Source organism: Daphnia pulex, chromosome 10 (genome assembly GCF_021134715.1).
Source record: "Daphnia pulex isolate KAP4 chromosome 10, ASM2113471v1".
NCBI classification, from domain to species: Eukaryota; Metazoa; Arthropoda; class Branchiopoda; order Diplostraca; family Daphniidae; genus Daphnia; species Daphnia pulex.
Genome location: NC_060026.1, coordinates 14,046,491 through 14,061,823, shown reverse-complemented (window position 1 = coordinate 14,061,823; position 15,333 = coordinate 14,046,491). Strand labels below are relative to the sequence as shown.

At 40.1% G+C, this 15,333-nt stretch overlaps 3 protein-coding genes across 6 annotated transcripts; all 3 read left to right on the top strand.

The window, feature by feature from the left end:
• Positions 1-1,873: 1,873 nt before the first annotated feature.
• LOC124203796 (zinc finger MYM-type protein 4-like) lies at positions 1,874-7,473 on the top strand. Of its 2 annotated transcripts, none has more exons than XM_046600647.1 (13): positions 1,874-2,061; positions 2,945-3,288; positions 3,362-3,758; positions 3,826-3,983; positions 4,049-4,242; positions 4,302-4,487; positions 4,556-4,834; positions 4,904-5,481; positions 5,547-6,100; positions 6,162-6,359; positions 6,426-6,857; positions 6,912-7,023; positions 7,091-7,473. In XM_046600647.1, exons 2-13 carry the CDS (start codon positions 2,946-2,948, stop codon positions 7,266-7,268), a joined length of 3,609 nt encoding a protein of 1,202 aa, XP_046456603.1. In that variant the 5' UTR covers positions 1,874-2,061; position 2,945; the 3' UTR covers positions 7,269-7,473. The 2 variants fall into 2 exon arrangements, with proteins under 2 accessions (XP_046456603.1, XP_046456602.1); XM_046600646.1 differs by lacking the exon at positions 1,874-2,061 and adding an exon at positions 2,378-2,822.
• A 138-nt stretch (positions 7,474-7,611) lies between these two features.
• Positions 7,612-11,223, top strand: LOC124203805 (synapse-associated protein of 47 kDa-like). Of its 3 annotated transcripts, XM_046600664.1 has the most exons (10): positions 7,820-7,944; positions 8,014-8,104; positions 8,385-8,534; positions 8,606-8,830; positions 8,896-9,029; positions 9,102-9,236; positions 9,303-9,442; positions 9,505-9,656; positions 9,716-9,844; positions 9,948-11,223. In XM_046600664.1, exons 3-10 carry the CDS (start codon positions 8,393-8,395, stop codon positions 10,088-10,090), a joined length of 1,200 nt encoding a protein of 399 aa, XP_046456620.1. In that variant the 5' UTR covers positions 7,820-7,944; positions 8,014-8,104; positions 8,385-8,392; the 3' UTR covers positions 10,091-11,223. The 3 variants fall into 3 exon arrangements, with proteins under 3 accessions (XP_046456618.1, XP_046456619.1, XP_046456620.1); XM_046600662.1 differs by lacking the exon at positions 8,014-8,104 and having other exon boundaries at positions 7,612-7,944; XM_046600663.1 differs by lacking the exon at positions 8,014-8,104 and having other exon boundaries at positions 7,635-7,944; positions 9,716-9,852; positions 9,948-10,023.
• A 768-nt stretch (positions 11,224-11,991) lies between these two features.
• On the top strand, positions 11,992-14,399 carry LOC124203816 (calreticulin-like). Its single transcript, XM_046600680.1, has 7 exons — positions 11,992-12,209; positions 12,818-12,922; positions 12,991-13,194; positions 13,256-13,407; positions 13,476-13,784; positions 13,854-14,018; positions 14,084-14,399. The coding sequence occupies exons 1-7, from the start codon at positions 12,128-12,130 to the stop codon at positions 14,300-14,302; spliced, it is 1,236 nt and encodes a 411-aa protein (XP_046456636.1). The 5' UTR covers positions 11,992-12,127; the 3' UTR covers positions 14,303-14,399.
• Positions 14,400-15,333: the final 934 nt, after the last annotated feature.

Here is a 15,333-nt window from a genome sequence, read left to right as displayed (position 1 = left end):
GTCCTTTTTGTCACTCTCCTTTGTCTTTCTATTCCTACCCCACCCCGGTACCTCTTAATTGCTTAACGAAAATAAACCAAACACCATCCACCAATGCTTTCGGTTTGTGGCTGCAACAAAATTGGGAAATTTACCATCCAAAATGGCAACCTCGAACCAGGGTGATGAATGATATCTTCCAAATTACTTCTAAAGTGTCTCATTGCTTCACATTAAGATTATTCCTAAGAATATCAAAATGATTCTCAGGTGAATCCACCGTTTATGGAAGTTAATGTTTCTGGGGTAGAACAGTAGAAATACGGTTGAACTCAATTCACTTAGATTAGCTACATGTACGTAATGTCATCCTTCTTTTACTCAAAAGAAAGATTGAGACAAATGGAAATCCAGGAATCAGTTCCTCAAAGAGGGATTCTTTGAGAAATCCAAATGCCCATACAGAAATTGGAATGGTTATTTTAATCATGATTTTCTTAGATATAGCCTATGTATGTTCACTTTAGAAGGACCAACATGAGGACCAATAGATAAAGTTTCTCGAATATATTTAACGCATGTTTAAACTTTGAGGGGATTAACGAGGGGTCATCTCTTTCGTACATCCTAGCCATAATCTCCCCTCTCATAGAATCTTACAGAATCTTTAGAATCTCAGAATCTCATACACCCAAATTTTGAGTTGCCATCCACGGGTTTTGTTCTTGTTAATGGCATCTGCAACTAAAAAGGTTTCGTTTGTTACCTACCGGCCAAGGTCAACTGTCGAGATTCGTCATCGTTCACTGCATCCCTACTAACACGGCAACAGTGCGCCGTGACGTCATCACAATTTTAAAATTAACTATTTTCTTGAAATGTTTGTTGGGAAGGGCAGAAAAGTTTTTTCCTAACACTTCTAAACACTTACTAAGCAGCATCAGGTACTTATTCACTTACTACATAGTATTGATTAAAAGAATGGTAGTTTTCCCTACTATTGGCAGAGCTATAGAATACTGGTAGCGCCACTGCCATGTTAACTCCTCCTCTCGGAAATTTTCTCTGGATTGAAGCCAACTTAAGCAATCGATAGTGAAAATTTGAGCTAAGATATCGATCTCGACCCTTTCCACTCCTCCACTTTTCCCTCCATTCCTATACCATTCCTATACCCTATTTCCCCACACACCCGCCGTGGCGCTTATAGCTACGGGACAGGGCAGGCAAGTAGGCTTCACTTCCAGAGAAAAAAAGAAATGGAAGGGCTCGCCATATGAGTGGCGGAACCAGTATTCTACAGCCCTGCTATTGGTATCATAAGAGTAGATTGTTTTACCCATTTTCGTTTTGGTGGATCATTTTAAAACGTTCTGTGTCAATTGTGATTATTCCTAAGGTTGGAGGGAGAAATGGTTCCAAGGTGGCATTAAATTTTCGTTTCTGCTAAAAAAATCCCTCTTAATCTTAAGCCGTATCCTGGAATAAATATGTGGGGCTGCCCTGAAGCTACTAAACCCTCATGGTCAGAACTCCATTATGAGGCAAGAATGTCAGCAGGGGAAGGGGAATAATCTTCCCATAAATTCGGCATAAATTTTGATTTAAAACATTCAATTACAACAATTAACAGACAAACCATTTTCAAGACCAAAATAAATTACAAATCATTTTTACAATCACAATACACGAGTTTGTTCAACGTTTTTTTTTTCATTCCAACCTAAAAAAAAATTTAATAAAAATATTCGTTTCACAGTGGTAAAGTAGCTAAAACGAAACCCTAGCGTCGGGTCTCCCGGGTGTACTACAGAATCACAAAATTCGTTATTAGACTCCGCCTCTTAGACTTCCGGTTTGTGCCTGGGGGCGCAAATAGGGAGTTGCTTACCTCCCCTCTCTTCGGTGACTCAACTACCAAACAAAACATTTTGGTTTCCTACCCTTTTCGTTATGCCTCCAAATGGCCTTGGTCGACCTTGAAAATCTAGTTTCTCGTCAACCTTCGAAGCGGACAGTTCATAACTTTGCGGCTCTTGGATTCTACCCCCTCTGACCATTTGTTTTTAGCATCCTTAAATGGTAGGATATATCGCTTACCATGTTATGGCATTACGATGAGTAACAACATTGGTAGTGCGTAAACAACAATATTGTGTTAATTGCAACAATAAGATTTTATTTCGATAGAACTCAATATTAACGGTTAAATCTAATGGTGGCATGTTGCATTTGAATTAAGAAATCGATTTATCGAAATTGCGACTTGATACCCAACCTTCTTTCCCTTCCCTATGGTCGCCATTGTTCAAGGTTGCCAAGTTAAGCACAACCTTATAGTATACATGTTCTAGAAGGTTACTAACAGGTTACTATTTCTTATGTTATTCCATTTCTTTGTATTGCCGGGACTAAAACGTCTTAAATTTCGGTTCAGGTTAAACTCACGCTTTTAAAACATATTGAATGTGTAAATTTCGATTGCGTTCAGGGTAAAACTTGAATTTTGAATTATTGAGTAGCTTTCTCTAAAATGGTTGTATGGCCAAAAAATGAATTGAATATATTTGGCACCGCCCAATTTATACATCGCGTTTCTGTGGTGTTTTGAAGCAACTGTGGCAAAAATTTTTAGCGGTTAATTGTGTGTTGATTACAAATTTATTTGATTGCGTTTGACCAAGCTGGCGTATGTTAATTGTCTGTTGGATTTCAGTGCATTTCCTTCGGGTTGTCTCGATACCTGTCTCGACATCAGCTTAGTTAACTTTAGTATGTACGACTGCGTCCAAAGTAGAAAAGCGTGAGTTCCAAGTGTTGAAAAAAGCTAGCAACAGTTACAAGTATGAATTTATGAACATTTTGTTTTGTACATGACATGGTCTTGTTTATTCATTCTTGTCCTGTACATTTAATGCTATTCCTATTAGACCAAAGAATAATTGCTCTTGTTATCTTTTCACAGGATGGATAAAGTACTGAACATTAACGAATCTAGTGAAAAGGATTTGGAAATTGTTGGCCTCAAGGGTAGTGTTGCCGGTGTAGACAGTGAACCTACTGCAGTGTTGAAGGAAACTGTTGACAAACCCTCTATAGATTCTGTATTTGTTGTTGAACGTGTAGTTAACGGTAGTGTATGCACAGTGAAAAGCTCAAGATCTTCGTTCACATGTGAAACAGAAGAAATTGAAAAACAACCCATCACAGCACCTTCGATTTCCAAAGACAACTTTCAAGCGAGTCAGCCTGCTGAAAGTGATGTTCAAATTGTTGAGGAAAATCCTATTGATTGTACTGACAATTTAGGTAATAGATGTCTTAAAATTTTAATTGCTACAATTGGATCTAACAAAATTATTTAAATTCTCTCTAAAATCAGATACTGATGATATTCAGATAATCACTAAAGTCGCTAAACCAAGCACTGAAATTGAAGAGTCATTATCTGATAAAGAATCTGTTTCAAAATTAAAAAAAGGTCCACCACCCGGTTTATTACCTCTCGATAAAAATTCTTCATCACCAAATAGCTCTGAAGGTCGAGTACCCCGTAAAGCAGCTATTAAGTCGGCAGAGAAAATTAAAGCCATGGCTCAAATACTGAATGCTACACCCCAGTCAACTGGGAAAAAAGATGTTGGGAAGCAGTCATTCGGGGATTGCAGTGACATATTATTGCGCGATTCCCTACAAGATCATATAGTTATCGAACCAGATATAGAAATCCACACCCTTTCAGATGAATTTCAAATGGAGTTTGAAGATGCAGACCCCAAGTATATTTTATATACCTTACGCAACATGTAACATAAAATTTATTTAAAAATATTTGAATCGTTTCAGTCCCGTCGGTAATAACGTCCCTGCAGTAGTCGCTGTTGATCCGATAGAAAAAATAGCGCGAGAAACTATATGTTGCTGGTCTTGCAGTATTTCTCTTTACGATAGGACGGATACCCTCTTATGGGAATCCATGGAATTTTGTTCTGAGAAATGTTTAAGTAAATAACTCCACAAATTTTTAACTAGCGAGTCACTGTCACGTAATTACGTACTTTTTTTCCAGAAACTTACGTGAAAGTTATAGGCTCTCATTGCAATATGTGCAACTCGCAAGTGGGTGAAAATATATTGGGTAAGCTTTGCGTTCGCTTTGGCACCGTCATTCGTCAGTTTTGTACGGCCGATTGTCTGGAGAAGTTTAAAGGTAGCCACAAATTATGTACGACTTGCCAGGTCAATATGTCGGACAAGGATAAGGTAATTATTTCATTTTGTCAAACAAAATAGTTTAAATAATACTGACTTATGTTTTTTAGGTACATTGCTCTCCAGTCTGCGAAGAGCTTTCTCGGCGTCTTGTAAACAAATCCTACTTTTATGGGAGAAGGTTTTGCGCCGTTTGTAACGAATTAAAAGATGTTCAAGAAGAGGTATTTTTGAATGGGCGTAGCCACTGGTTGTGCAGTAAACCCTGTCTCAATGCATTCCGTTTTTCCAACAAGGTATGAAATTTTGGTACTACAGCTAATTTTACTGAATTTAGACTGAAATAATCTGTGAACCATTATAGGTGACTACACTTTCGTGTGAGATGTGCAGTCGTGGATTCGATGTAAATGTTACTCCACGCTTTGTGTCGAGGAACACCGACAAAGGGTTACTAACACACCACGCAACGTTGTCGTGGTACTGCAGTAGTGTCTGCTTTGCAATCCATTTGCTCAGGAAGCGAAGGATTGAACTATGTGCTCGCTGTCAAGTAAAGAAATACAATGTCGATATGATTCGCAAGCCGACAGGTGACGTGGTGGGCAAAACGAGGCAAGACAAGAACCAACTGGATGCACAGGTTTGTCTACTATGCAAGTTGAGAACATTTGTAATAGTTAATTTTACTTTTTTCGTTATTTTGTTACAGATGTTATACTTTTGCTCCATTTACTGTTTCACTCATTACCCGATTCCGATGTCCCGAGAAGCTTCTCGTAGGAAAGCGATTGAAAGTGCACCTCAGCCCGCTGCTCCTTTGGCTGCTCCTTTGGCTGCTCCACTCCCAGTTCCTTCAAAGTCTTTGGTTGTTGAGTCTTCTTTACGGTGTGTCGCACCTGTACTTTTGAACCCTGTGGTACAACAAACCCCAGTAGTATCCCGTCCGATAATGGTCTACAATCTCCCGGCTGTCGCCCCAGTTACTCCATCCATCAACAGTGCTACAACCTCAGTTTCTAGTATGGCCGGCACTAATCAGATTCCTCCAGCACACACCAACACGACTATCCTTCCCATCGAGCTTCAACACAAGATTGTTTTTGTTCCACCGAAGCCTAAAGAAATGAAGAACAAATCTGTCTGGTGTCGCCCGAGTAGTTTTAATATGAATGAATCGACGATGAGTCAAAGTGAACAGTCTACTGTATGTGTAACGGAACCGCTAGATGTTCCCGAATCACCTAAAGCTACCCAATGTGAAATGGGCACATCAACTGATGAGGAAAGGTATGTTTATCGTTCTTCATTTCGTCGTTGTTCATTTTAATATTAACATGGTACAATTTTTTTAGGAAGCCACTCTACATACCTATACCCATCCCGATTCCTGTCCCGATTTACGTCCCAGTACCGATGGCCATGTACAACTTCCCATCTCCATTTCCAGTTGGTTTTCCTGTGCCGGTTGTCACCCCGTTCATATTTCCTGTTGGCTCCAATCTTTTGGCTGAAATGATGAAAGCTATCGAAGACTCAAAGAAAAAGGAAGTCGAAAACGAAATTCCTTTGGCTGATCCGCCTGCGCAGAAAGACGTCGATAGCAGCAACGAATCGAATGCAATTGACGTCACCGAATCTACCCCCATCAGCCAGCACGATCTCGTATCAGAAGATCGAGAAGACACTGACTCGATCGATGTTTCTAACGGAGTAAATTTCGAGCTAGAAATTCCATCATCTAGCATTTTAGTTCGAAATGGAAGTAGGAAACGATCGCACTCGACTTCACATTTTTCGCTGCCGGTATCCAAACGGCTAAAGGATGTCGATAGTAACAAGAGCTCGAGTGACAGTGAAGAATCTATCAAAACATCCAGATCTGACTCTCCGAGTCTGCATGTCATAGGTATTACTTTTAAGTGCTCTTCTGTTGCGATGCCGATATTTAATTTATGTTTGAAATGAAGGTGGCTTCCAAAAAGAAGTGGGTGTCAAGGCGTGGACCGAGTGGATGAAACGAAAAGGAAACCAAAAGCCCGCTCTTTCTAGACTTTGCGAAATGAGTGTTATGGATATTAATAGTTCCCTAATAGCTTTTGTGCAACAAATCAAGAAACCTGACGGTGAACCATACAGAGCAGACGTCCTTCTCTATTTCATTTCTGGTAATTATTCCTTCATATTCAAGTTGGTTACTGAAATTTTATCATCATATTATTTGTTGACTATAGGATTGCAAGAGAGCTTGTCTTTTGGGGCAGACTTCCGTAGGCAGAATTTACTGATGGATGCCGCTTTGTTACCTTTTCAAATCGAATTGGATAAGCAGCTGCAACCGTTTTACGATATCTTGTTGAAGGGGATTAATTCTGACAGCACAATGGAAGTGACGACCTGTTTGAAAGAATCTCATCTGTGGAAATGTCGCCAGTTGGGTGTTGATTCACCTATCGTTCTCGTTTTCACGATGCTCTATTTTAACACTAAATACTTTCGCTTGTACACGCCCGAACAACACCTCGAAATGTCGTTCGGTAATGTTCAAAAGGTTACGAAGAAACCTTTGTCTACGGTAGGAGTATCTAACGGCGGATCTTCGGGTAAAATTATTGCCAAAGTCTTTTCACTTCAATTCAGTAATTCAAAGACAGGAAAGGACACAGGTAAATCTTCCAGTTTTGTTGGTTAATTTGATAATCAATTTAAAATTTATACAGATGCGGATGCGACAGCCACTTTCAAACGTAAGAAACCCTTGGAGATGCCACAGAACTTTGATTGTTTGTCTCGTTGCCCTGTGAAGATTCACAATTTCTATGTATCTAAATGGTAATGCGAAGGAGTCTATTTTCTTTCCTGTTTCTTTTACATAACTGTTTTTATTATTATTGTACAGCCCCGAGGAGAGTAAAACACGTAAAGACATGTTCTACTTGTTGCCCGATCCGTCGTGCGCACCGGAATCGCCCGTATGGTATTCATCCCAGCCAGTGCCCCTTGAAATTTTGGCACGAATGCTCCGCCGCGTGTTACTCGTTGAAGAAGTCTTGCATAACTTGTGCTCGCTTGATTAACGTTCATGTAATACGTACATACAAGTGAGAGAAGAATCAGTATGAATGTCTATAACGTTGTGTATGAGAAAATCCGATTCAAAGTAACCAAGCATGGAATTACCCTAACCAACTGAAAATGAAATGTTGAAGGAATAACAGAAAAACATTGTGTTGTCTCTTTTACACGCTCAGTCAATAATAAACATTGATTCTTTTTTTGTCAGTTTTTCGCGTTAGAGTTTCCGTAAATCTGGTTTTGTGTTAACGACTTTCATCACGAAACTTTGATTAAAACTTTGAAGGGTATCGTGCATAAGTGTAATTAATACCTTATCAGAACGAGAGAAATACATAAAGAAAAAAAGAATAAGGGAGGGGACATGGAAACGCACTTGCCAAATGCTTGTTAGAGTATTGTTCTGGCATAATCCCGCATTGTGTGTGTGTAGACCCATAGACGACGGCACGGACGCACGGAGCTGTTCGATTTCGAGCTTTTCTGCTTTTCTATTGCGCAGCAACGGCGGCGCTTTAAGTTTTTGCAAGTGGATTTACGAACGCACTCGTCCCCCAACTGCATGTCAATATCATCTGTCCGTTGCCGAGCTCAACGCGATTGCTGTTCTAAACAATACCCTTAACTTAGCATATTTCGTTCGTTATACGTGGCAAAACTACGAGTATTTTCAACAAGGTAAAGACTTTTCCAACATTTCTCTATTTATCTTGCGGTCTTGTTGTAAAGAATCTGAGGTTTTCTAAGGAATTCTGCATGGTTTCAATCCACTCAAAAACTTGACAGAACAAACGCCGATATATCCCGAGATGAAAATAAGAGTGTTTTCTTGTTAAAAGTAAAAGTCGCGTGTTTTCGTTCGTTTCTTGTGAATCCGAACGTACACGTGTTACGAAATTATTTTGCTGTACATCAAAATAGTTTTTCAACAGTTCCAGTTCTCACAAATATTTATGATTATTGGCTGGAAATGTTCTCATTGAATTGCTGGAAGAAGCTAACCTTTCTATGACTAAATGCCCTTTATTTTGGATTATAATTCATTAGTTTAGGATTGTTTTCTAAATTTGCATGTGAAAAATCCATCATGTAAAATTCTGATGTTTCTGCACTTCCAGGTTTAATCATGTTCTCTGGATTTACAAATCAAATGAGCTCAATCTCTTCGTGGATTGGAGCAAAGAAAGCAGGTGGCCCATCAGAGGAGTCAAGCCCTCAAAATCCTGAAGATGAACCTGTTGTTACAGAAGCTGCTGCTACCAGCCCAGGTTCTTTCTAGATAATGGGATCACAATTAATAATGAATGACCTTTCTTATTATTTATTTAACTCACTTAAGTTACATCTGAGGCTAATGGAGGTGAACCAGAACAGCCCAAAGCAGATCTCTTTAGCAGCATGAAGAATCAAATGAGCAGTTGGTTGTCCAAGAAGGAAACCACTGATCAGCCAGAAGAAACAAAGGAGCAACTTACAGAGGAACCAGTAGTCGTCGTTGAAGACGAAACTAAAGTTGAAGAAGAGACCGGAGAAGTTGAAGGAGATAAAGAAGGTTTCGGTTCGGGTAAAACTTACTTCAAGTTCAGTCATTTAAATCAATATTTAACCTTTGATGTCTTATTTCTCAAGGCTTAGAGGAGGTTTCCAATAAAGCCATGCAAGGGGCTCGTACAATCGGGAGCTTCTTTGCTTCTGCCGTGAGCAAGGCTGGTAAAACAGTGACTGAAGCTGGCGCTAAAATCAAGAAAACGGTCGAAGAAACGGTAATCCAATTTAGCAATTTATGCAAATTGAAATTTAATACTCTATCTTTTTTTTTTCAATTCATTGTGCAGACCATCCTGAGTGAGTTTAATAAAGAACAAGAGGCGTTCATTAAGAGCAAAAATAAAATGGAAGGATCCATCCCACCTTGGGTCGGTTACCCGGAAGAGGAGGCCCTAAAGGCTGAAATCTTGTCACTTTCAACTGTAAGGGATTGATTATTTTATTTGTTTTAAAGAGCAAATCCGTATGGCCCTTTCCTGTCGTTGCAGGATCGACGCAATTTTGTGAGAAGCCCACCTGCAGGCGTTGATTTCCAGTTCGACTATGATTCTTTCTACCCGATCGCCCTAGCAACACTCGCTGAGGATCCAAACCTGGAAACAATGCGCTTTGAACTGGTCCCCAAAATGTAATTGAATATTTTCGTTTTGACTCTTCTTATCCTTAACCAAATTACTTTGATTAATGCAGCATCAAAGAGGAGCTATTCTGGCGCAACTATTTTTACCGGGTTAGTCTTTTAAGGCAATCGACGGAACTTTCTTCGATGACCCAAGGAGAAGGCAACAGGGACTCTGCCAACCATTCTCGTGAATCTAGCTTCGACGAAGAGGACAAAACAGGTAAAGATCTATTTTTCAAAGTGATGCAATTAGTCTTTTTAACTTTGATCCTTCGGCAGAGGGCGCCGATACGCCTGATTCTCCGATGAACGAGTTTGTTTCCGATTCATATCAAAGCAACACGCTATCCAAAGACCTGAAAGAAGTCCAGGAGGGCATCAAACGTCTGGGCACCAAGAAACCGAACGGTATTTAGGAATGTCAATAATCCTTAATTTTAAGTATCAAGGAATCATGGCTAGAATTTCCTTTTCTTTTCCTTCCTCTATGACTAATAACTAACAAAAACAGATGAAGAATGGGAAAAGGAGTTACAGGCCGAGCTTCAGGATTACGAACTCGGCAGCGAAGGATCTGGACAGACAGGTGGAGCTGACGCCGACGATATTGAAGAAATGTTGGACGCGGAAGAATCGCATGGGGATCTAAAGTAGTGCGTGTGTCATGCAGGATCGTGTACCCGTAACCCCGCATCAACCTGGACGTTCCTTGCACAGTAGTTGATGTCAATTTTTTTCTATCTTTCTCTCTCACTCTATCTCTCTATTTTCCTGCGCGATCATTCGGTTTTTTACTCGGAAACCAAATCATCGGTGTATGCAATCCGGTTCGTATGTGTGTCTGCCCTTTCAAGGCGACCCCCCCCCCCTCTCCCCCGTTTTTCTTGTAGCCTCTGCCTGGAGAAAAGAACCAGTTCCTCCAAAAATTGCCCGAGCTAAAATTAGTCAGAAAAAAATTTCTTTTTCCTTGTGTCTAGTTTTCTTCTTTTCTCAACTGCAAAGTTCAGCCATTCCCTTTTATGTGTGTGCTTTCTTTCCTGGCTTTCCGACGATAGTTAGAGGATGTTTGCACAACTGTTGTACCCATTTTTTCTCGTTTTCCAAACACACACTTCCCTGAGTAGCCACAGTGAAAACATCATCGGTCTCATATTATCGTTTATCTGCGATTACTTAGGGTTAAATTGGCACGACGTAGTAGGTCCGCAATATCAAAAGTTGAGCATTCCGTGCATTGATTATTTGGCAGGAAAAAGTTTATATTAGTTGTTAAAGAAAGAATGCATTCGTTTTTGCGTTTTTCTCGGTTGTTGTGCGTTATCGTCCTCTCCCCTTCTGAATGTTGTTGCACGTGAAAATCACCTCAATTTCCCTAATTGCTATTCGAAGACGAATTGGCAGCAAACAAAACCTTATTATGTATATAATTAAAAATTAATTGGTGTTCACACATGGCAGGATAAGAATAAGGAAAAAGAAAACCGGACTTAGAAGCGCGACCTCACAAAAATAACATCGATATACAAAAAAAAAGAAAAAATATTTGGTCCATTTTGCAGTGTTTCCTCCCCTCCCCCTTTTAATACCAAATTCTCATGATTGCAAAACCCCAAATTTACATGTAATCTTCTAATTAATTGTCCTCTCTCTCTCTCTTTTTCTCTCTTTTTGATTGTAACATTATTATTCTATGTGTGTTTTCTCGGTTGTTAAACGGTTCGTTTTTTATTATCCCCCCCTTTCGTCGGATATGATGTTTTCATGAATATACGGTTGTATAAGCGTTACGATTGCTTGTGGTTGATTACGTGTCGATTTTGGTCACTTGTCTACGTAGTAAGAATCCCCTCCAATTGGGATGTAACGCGCGTCTTATCCCTCGGTACGTGGTCCAATCTAATCGCAAGACAACACCCCCCGAGCTATACGTCACATGGCTGTATGAACATGTGGGAATATATGGTATCCCAACTTTTATTGAAAGGGAGAATCGGAGAGATATTCTATTTACGACACGTCATCGATATTGAGATTCCATATGGGCATGTCAGATTACCAATTTTGATTACCTGAAAATGCATACAGGAAATGCTTGTCAAACTCAATATAACAATATCAGGATTGTTTAATAGTCCACAGAAAAGAATTTGGCCGTGAATGAAAAAAATGCGCATTAACAATAGAATACATAAAGTTCATGAGAATTAAATTAAAACGCGTTTTCATAGATGACCGGATAATACGAAAACTGGAATAAACGTGGAAAATTGAACGCCTGCCAGACGGCGCAATTTGATTGGTACACGACAGTCACGTGACGGCCAGAGAAAAACGTGAGTTCGTGAATGAGATGAGCAACTCTCTAGAAGATTCTACCCCGATGATTTGCGCGCCACCTAACGATGAGCTCTCGGTAGCCTGGGGAATCTTCCCGGGCCTTCATATGCAACACCGGCTAGTAGCCCCTCTATCGCTAGGTAGCAGGTCGATCGGATACCACCCACCAAGTGGCTCATCTCTCTGGCTCTAGTGTGACAAACCGACCAATGAGAGCATTACGGGTGTTATCCACCTTCCCATTCCCTTTCCGTAAAAACTTCTCCTGAGTAAAGGAGAGTCATCACGTCAGTTTGTCTCACTCGTCTGTCCTGGTCACTCGTTCATCGTCTTCAATCACATTCATTTGTACAAATGAAAGCTTTAGCATTATTAATCGCCTTGATCGGCGTTGTTGCGGCCGAAGTCTTCCTCGACGAGCGATTCTCAGATGGAGGTAAGAAAAAGATTCATAAAGTATTTCCCTTTTTTCCCGATATCTGGTTGATGGTGGAGAGGGTTACTTGTCAAGGGTAGCAGGGGAGTCTTTTTCTAGAAATTTCGTCAGCTTACAACAGGAGGCTGTGTAACACGTAAAACAAATATTCTAGCTATTTTTAACATATCTGCCATTTTCACACGCAAGCACTTTGCATGCCAAAGCCAAATGCTTGATATCGTTGTAATGCACGAATTATTTGGACGTGGCAATATGAATTTCACTTTTAATGCCACTAAAAAAGAGTTTAATTACAATCAAGTTGATCATCTGTTTTCATCGCTGCCATGCGGAATTAAAACGACGTGAACGAGAGTTTGCGGACGACAAAAAAATTTGAAGGTTAAAAATAATTAGAAAACGATCCTAACATTTTCCGATTAGTAACAAGAGAAATAGAAATTATGATAAAAGCCAAGTGAACTAGAGATAACAGGAAAAAGTTCTTCACCTTCAAACTGAAGTTGATGACGTTTAGCGTGCCACGACCTCTACCCGGCTTTTTCGATTTGTCGAGTTCATGTGTGGCATTTGGTGACGTGTACGTCTTATCTTGTTCTTTTCAGCTGCCTGGGAGAAAAGGTGGATCCAGTCGACCAACAAAGGTGAAACAGCAGGCAAATTTGTTCTCACTCACGGCAAATTCTACGGTGATGCTGAAAAAGATTTGGGTAAGGATTAATCTGGATTTTATAAATTATTTTGGATGATAGTTGATGACATGAATTGCTCTTAATAGGTATCCAGACTTCCCAAGATGCCAGGTTTTATGGCCTTTCCACTAAGTTCAAGCCCTTCAGCAACAAGGATAAGCCACTAGTCCTCCAATTCACCGTCAAACATGAACAAAACATTGACTGTGGAGGTGGCTATGTCAAGCTGTTTGACTGCAGTTTGCAGCAAGATGATATGCATGGAGACTCTCCATACCTTATCATGTTTGGTAAGTTTTATTAATAGTTTGTTGATATAGTAGCTGAAATAACCCCCAAATCCTGTCACAGGCCCTGACATTTGCGGTCCCTCCAACAAGAAAGTCCACGTCATCTTCAACTACAAGGGAAAGAACCATCTCATCAAGAAAGAGATCAGACCCAAGGATGATGTTTACACTCACTTGTACACACTCATCGTTAAGCCAGATCAGACCTACGAAGTAAGTCCATTATTAATTGCTCACCTTTCACACTGTTTATTCATTGGACTGTTTGTCTTCTTCCACAGGTTTTGATTGATAACGAGAAAGTTGAGTCTGGTGATTTGGAAAGTGACTGGGATTTCCTGCCTGCCAAGACCATCAAAGACCCCGAAGCCAAGAAACCCGAAGATTGGGATGACCGTGCCAAGATCGATGATCCTGAAGATGTCAAGCCCGCCGACTGGGATGTTCCTGAACACATTGCCGACCCCGAGGCCAAGAAGCCCGAAGATTGGGATGATGAGATGGATGGTGAATGGGAGCCTGCTATGATCGACAACCCTGCCTTCAAGGGAGAGTGGAAACCCAAGCAGATCGACAACCCCGCTTACAAAGTATGTATAACTATTTAAAAATGTTGATGGGAGGCTTTGTCTTTATAAAACTTTTTTGCTTAATCGCAGGGTGTCTGGGTCCACCCAGAAATCGATAACCCCGAGTACGCCCCCGATGCCACCATTGGTAAATACGACGAATCCTGCATCATTGGTTTCGATTTGTGGCAAGTAAAGGCTGGCACCATCTTCGACAATGTCCTCGTCACCGACGATGTTGCGGAAGCCAAAAAGGTAATAATACAAATTAGACTTTTAATGGTTGTTTGTACAGAAAGTAATTCTAAATTTTTCATTAGATTGGTGATGAGCTGTGGACTGCCACCAGCAAAGCCGAGAAGAAAATGAAGGAAGCTCAGGAAGAGGAAGAACGGAAGAAGATGGAAGAAGAGGCCAAGTCAAAGAAAGAAGACAACGAGGATGAAGATGACGAAGATGAAGACGATGCCGAGCCCAGCAAACCTGCTGCACCCGCTGAAGAAGCCGAAGCCGACAACGCAGACCACGATGAGTTGTAAAATGCAAAAATAACAAACACACACAAGGAAGAGCTGACAGAAAACTTAGGTTCCACCAAAAAAAAAACAATACAACAAAAAAATTTATATAATTTAATCAGCTGTTCCATCTTTATATCGGCGGTTAATAAGTTGTCACAATTCAACAGAGGTATTAAAATCTGATGCATCTCGGTTCCAATAATCTTTAAAAAAACAAAAAAGCTGAGGAATTCTAGCTCAAGACAAAAAAATAATTTTGGAACTGAAATTGAAAAAGAATTTAGACTGTTATATTGCTTCCCGTTTCTTTGTAGTCTTGTTTTTTTTTCTCTCCCCCCTCATACGGTGTTGTTTTGTAATTCGTCTATTTGAATGAAGGTTTTTTTTTTTCAATTTAAACCATGGCGTCACATCATCCCTCTTTTTATACAAAATGAGCTCGAGGCGCCCGTTTAATTCCTACTTTTTTTTAAATACATTGCCGATTCCCCTATCTGGGGAGTGAGTATGATTGATAAAAAAAACATTTATATTTGAATAATTTTAAACCATGAGTTTGTTATTTTCACCGCTAGATGGTGGAGTGTAAGCACAGGGGCGCTGATTTTTAATCATTTCTTTCGACGATCTTTGGCAACCAATTGATCGACGAAGAAATGGAGCTCAAGTCATTGACCCCATGGTTCGAGTGGCCTGCCAGTTATGCAATTGAAGTGCTGGCTATTCGTTGAAACAAAAAGGACAATAAACTAAAGATCAATTGATTTAAAAAAGTCGTTTGACAACTATTACAAAGTCAGCCGTTACTTGCGGTTGTTTAACCTCAATAAATTGTGCTGCGCGCCTAGCGTCGCCAGTTTCCCTCCGGGTCTTTTGGGGTTCAACTTTTTCTTTTTTGATGAAGTGTGCATAATAAATTTTTTGGGGTTAGGGCAGAGCTATAGAATACTATAATAGTCCGCGGATGTTTTTTTGTTTGTTTGTTTGTTTTTTTTTTTTGCGAAGAGGAGGATCGGATCGATGAACGAATTACTAATTAGCCCGTTTGA

What these genes read in the sequence shown, in the direction of transcription:
- LOC124203796 (XM_046600647.1), top strand. Translation starts at nt 2,946, where the DNA reads ATGGATAAAGTACTGAACATTAACGAATCTAGTGAAAAGGATTTGGAA. An exon ending in TTTGAAGATGCAGACCCCAA is followed by an intron (nt 3,759 to 3,825) that starts GTATATTTTATA and finishes GAATCGTTTCAG; the next exon opens with TCCCGTCGGTAATAACGTCC. An exon ending in CCTTCTCTATTTCATTTCTG is followed by an intron (nt 6,360 to 6,425) that starts GTAATTATTCCT and finishes TGTTGACTATAG; the next exon opens with GATTGCAAGAGAGCTTGTCT.
- LOC124203805 (XM_046600662.1), top strand. Translation starts at nt 7,650, where the DNA reads ATGCTTGTTAGAGTATTGTTCTGGCATAATCCCGCATTGTGTGTGTGT. An exon ending in TTTGAACTGGTCCCCAAAAT is followed by an intron (nt 9,443 to 9,504) that starts GTAATTGAATAT and finishes TGATTAATGCAG; the next exon opens with CATCAAAGAGGAGCTATTCT. An exon ending in GGGCACCAAGAAACCGAACG is followed by an intron (nt 9,845 to 9,947) that starts GTATTTAGGAAT and finishes TAACAAAAACAG; the next exon opens with ATGAAGAATGGGAAAAGGAG.
- LOC124203816 (XM_046600680.1), top strand. Translation starts at nt 12,128, where the DNA reads ATGAAAGCTTTAGCATTATTAATCGCCTTGATCGGCGTTGTTGCGGCC. An exon ending in TCCATACCTTATCATGTTTG is followed by an intron (nt 13,195 to 13,255) that starts GTAAGTTTTATT and finishes ATCCTGTCACAG; the next exon opens with GCCCTGACATTTGCGGTCCC. An exon ending in AGCCAGATCAGACCTACGAA is followed by an intron (nt 13,408 to 13,475) that starts GTAAGTCCATTA and finishes CTTCTTCCACAG; the next exon opens with GTTTTGATTGATAACGAGAA.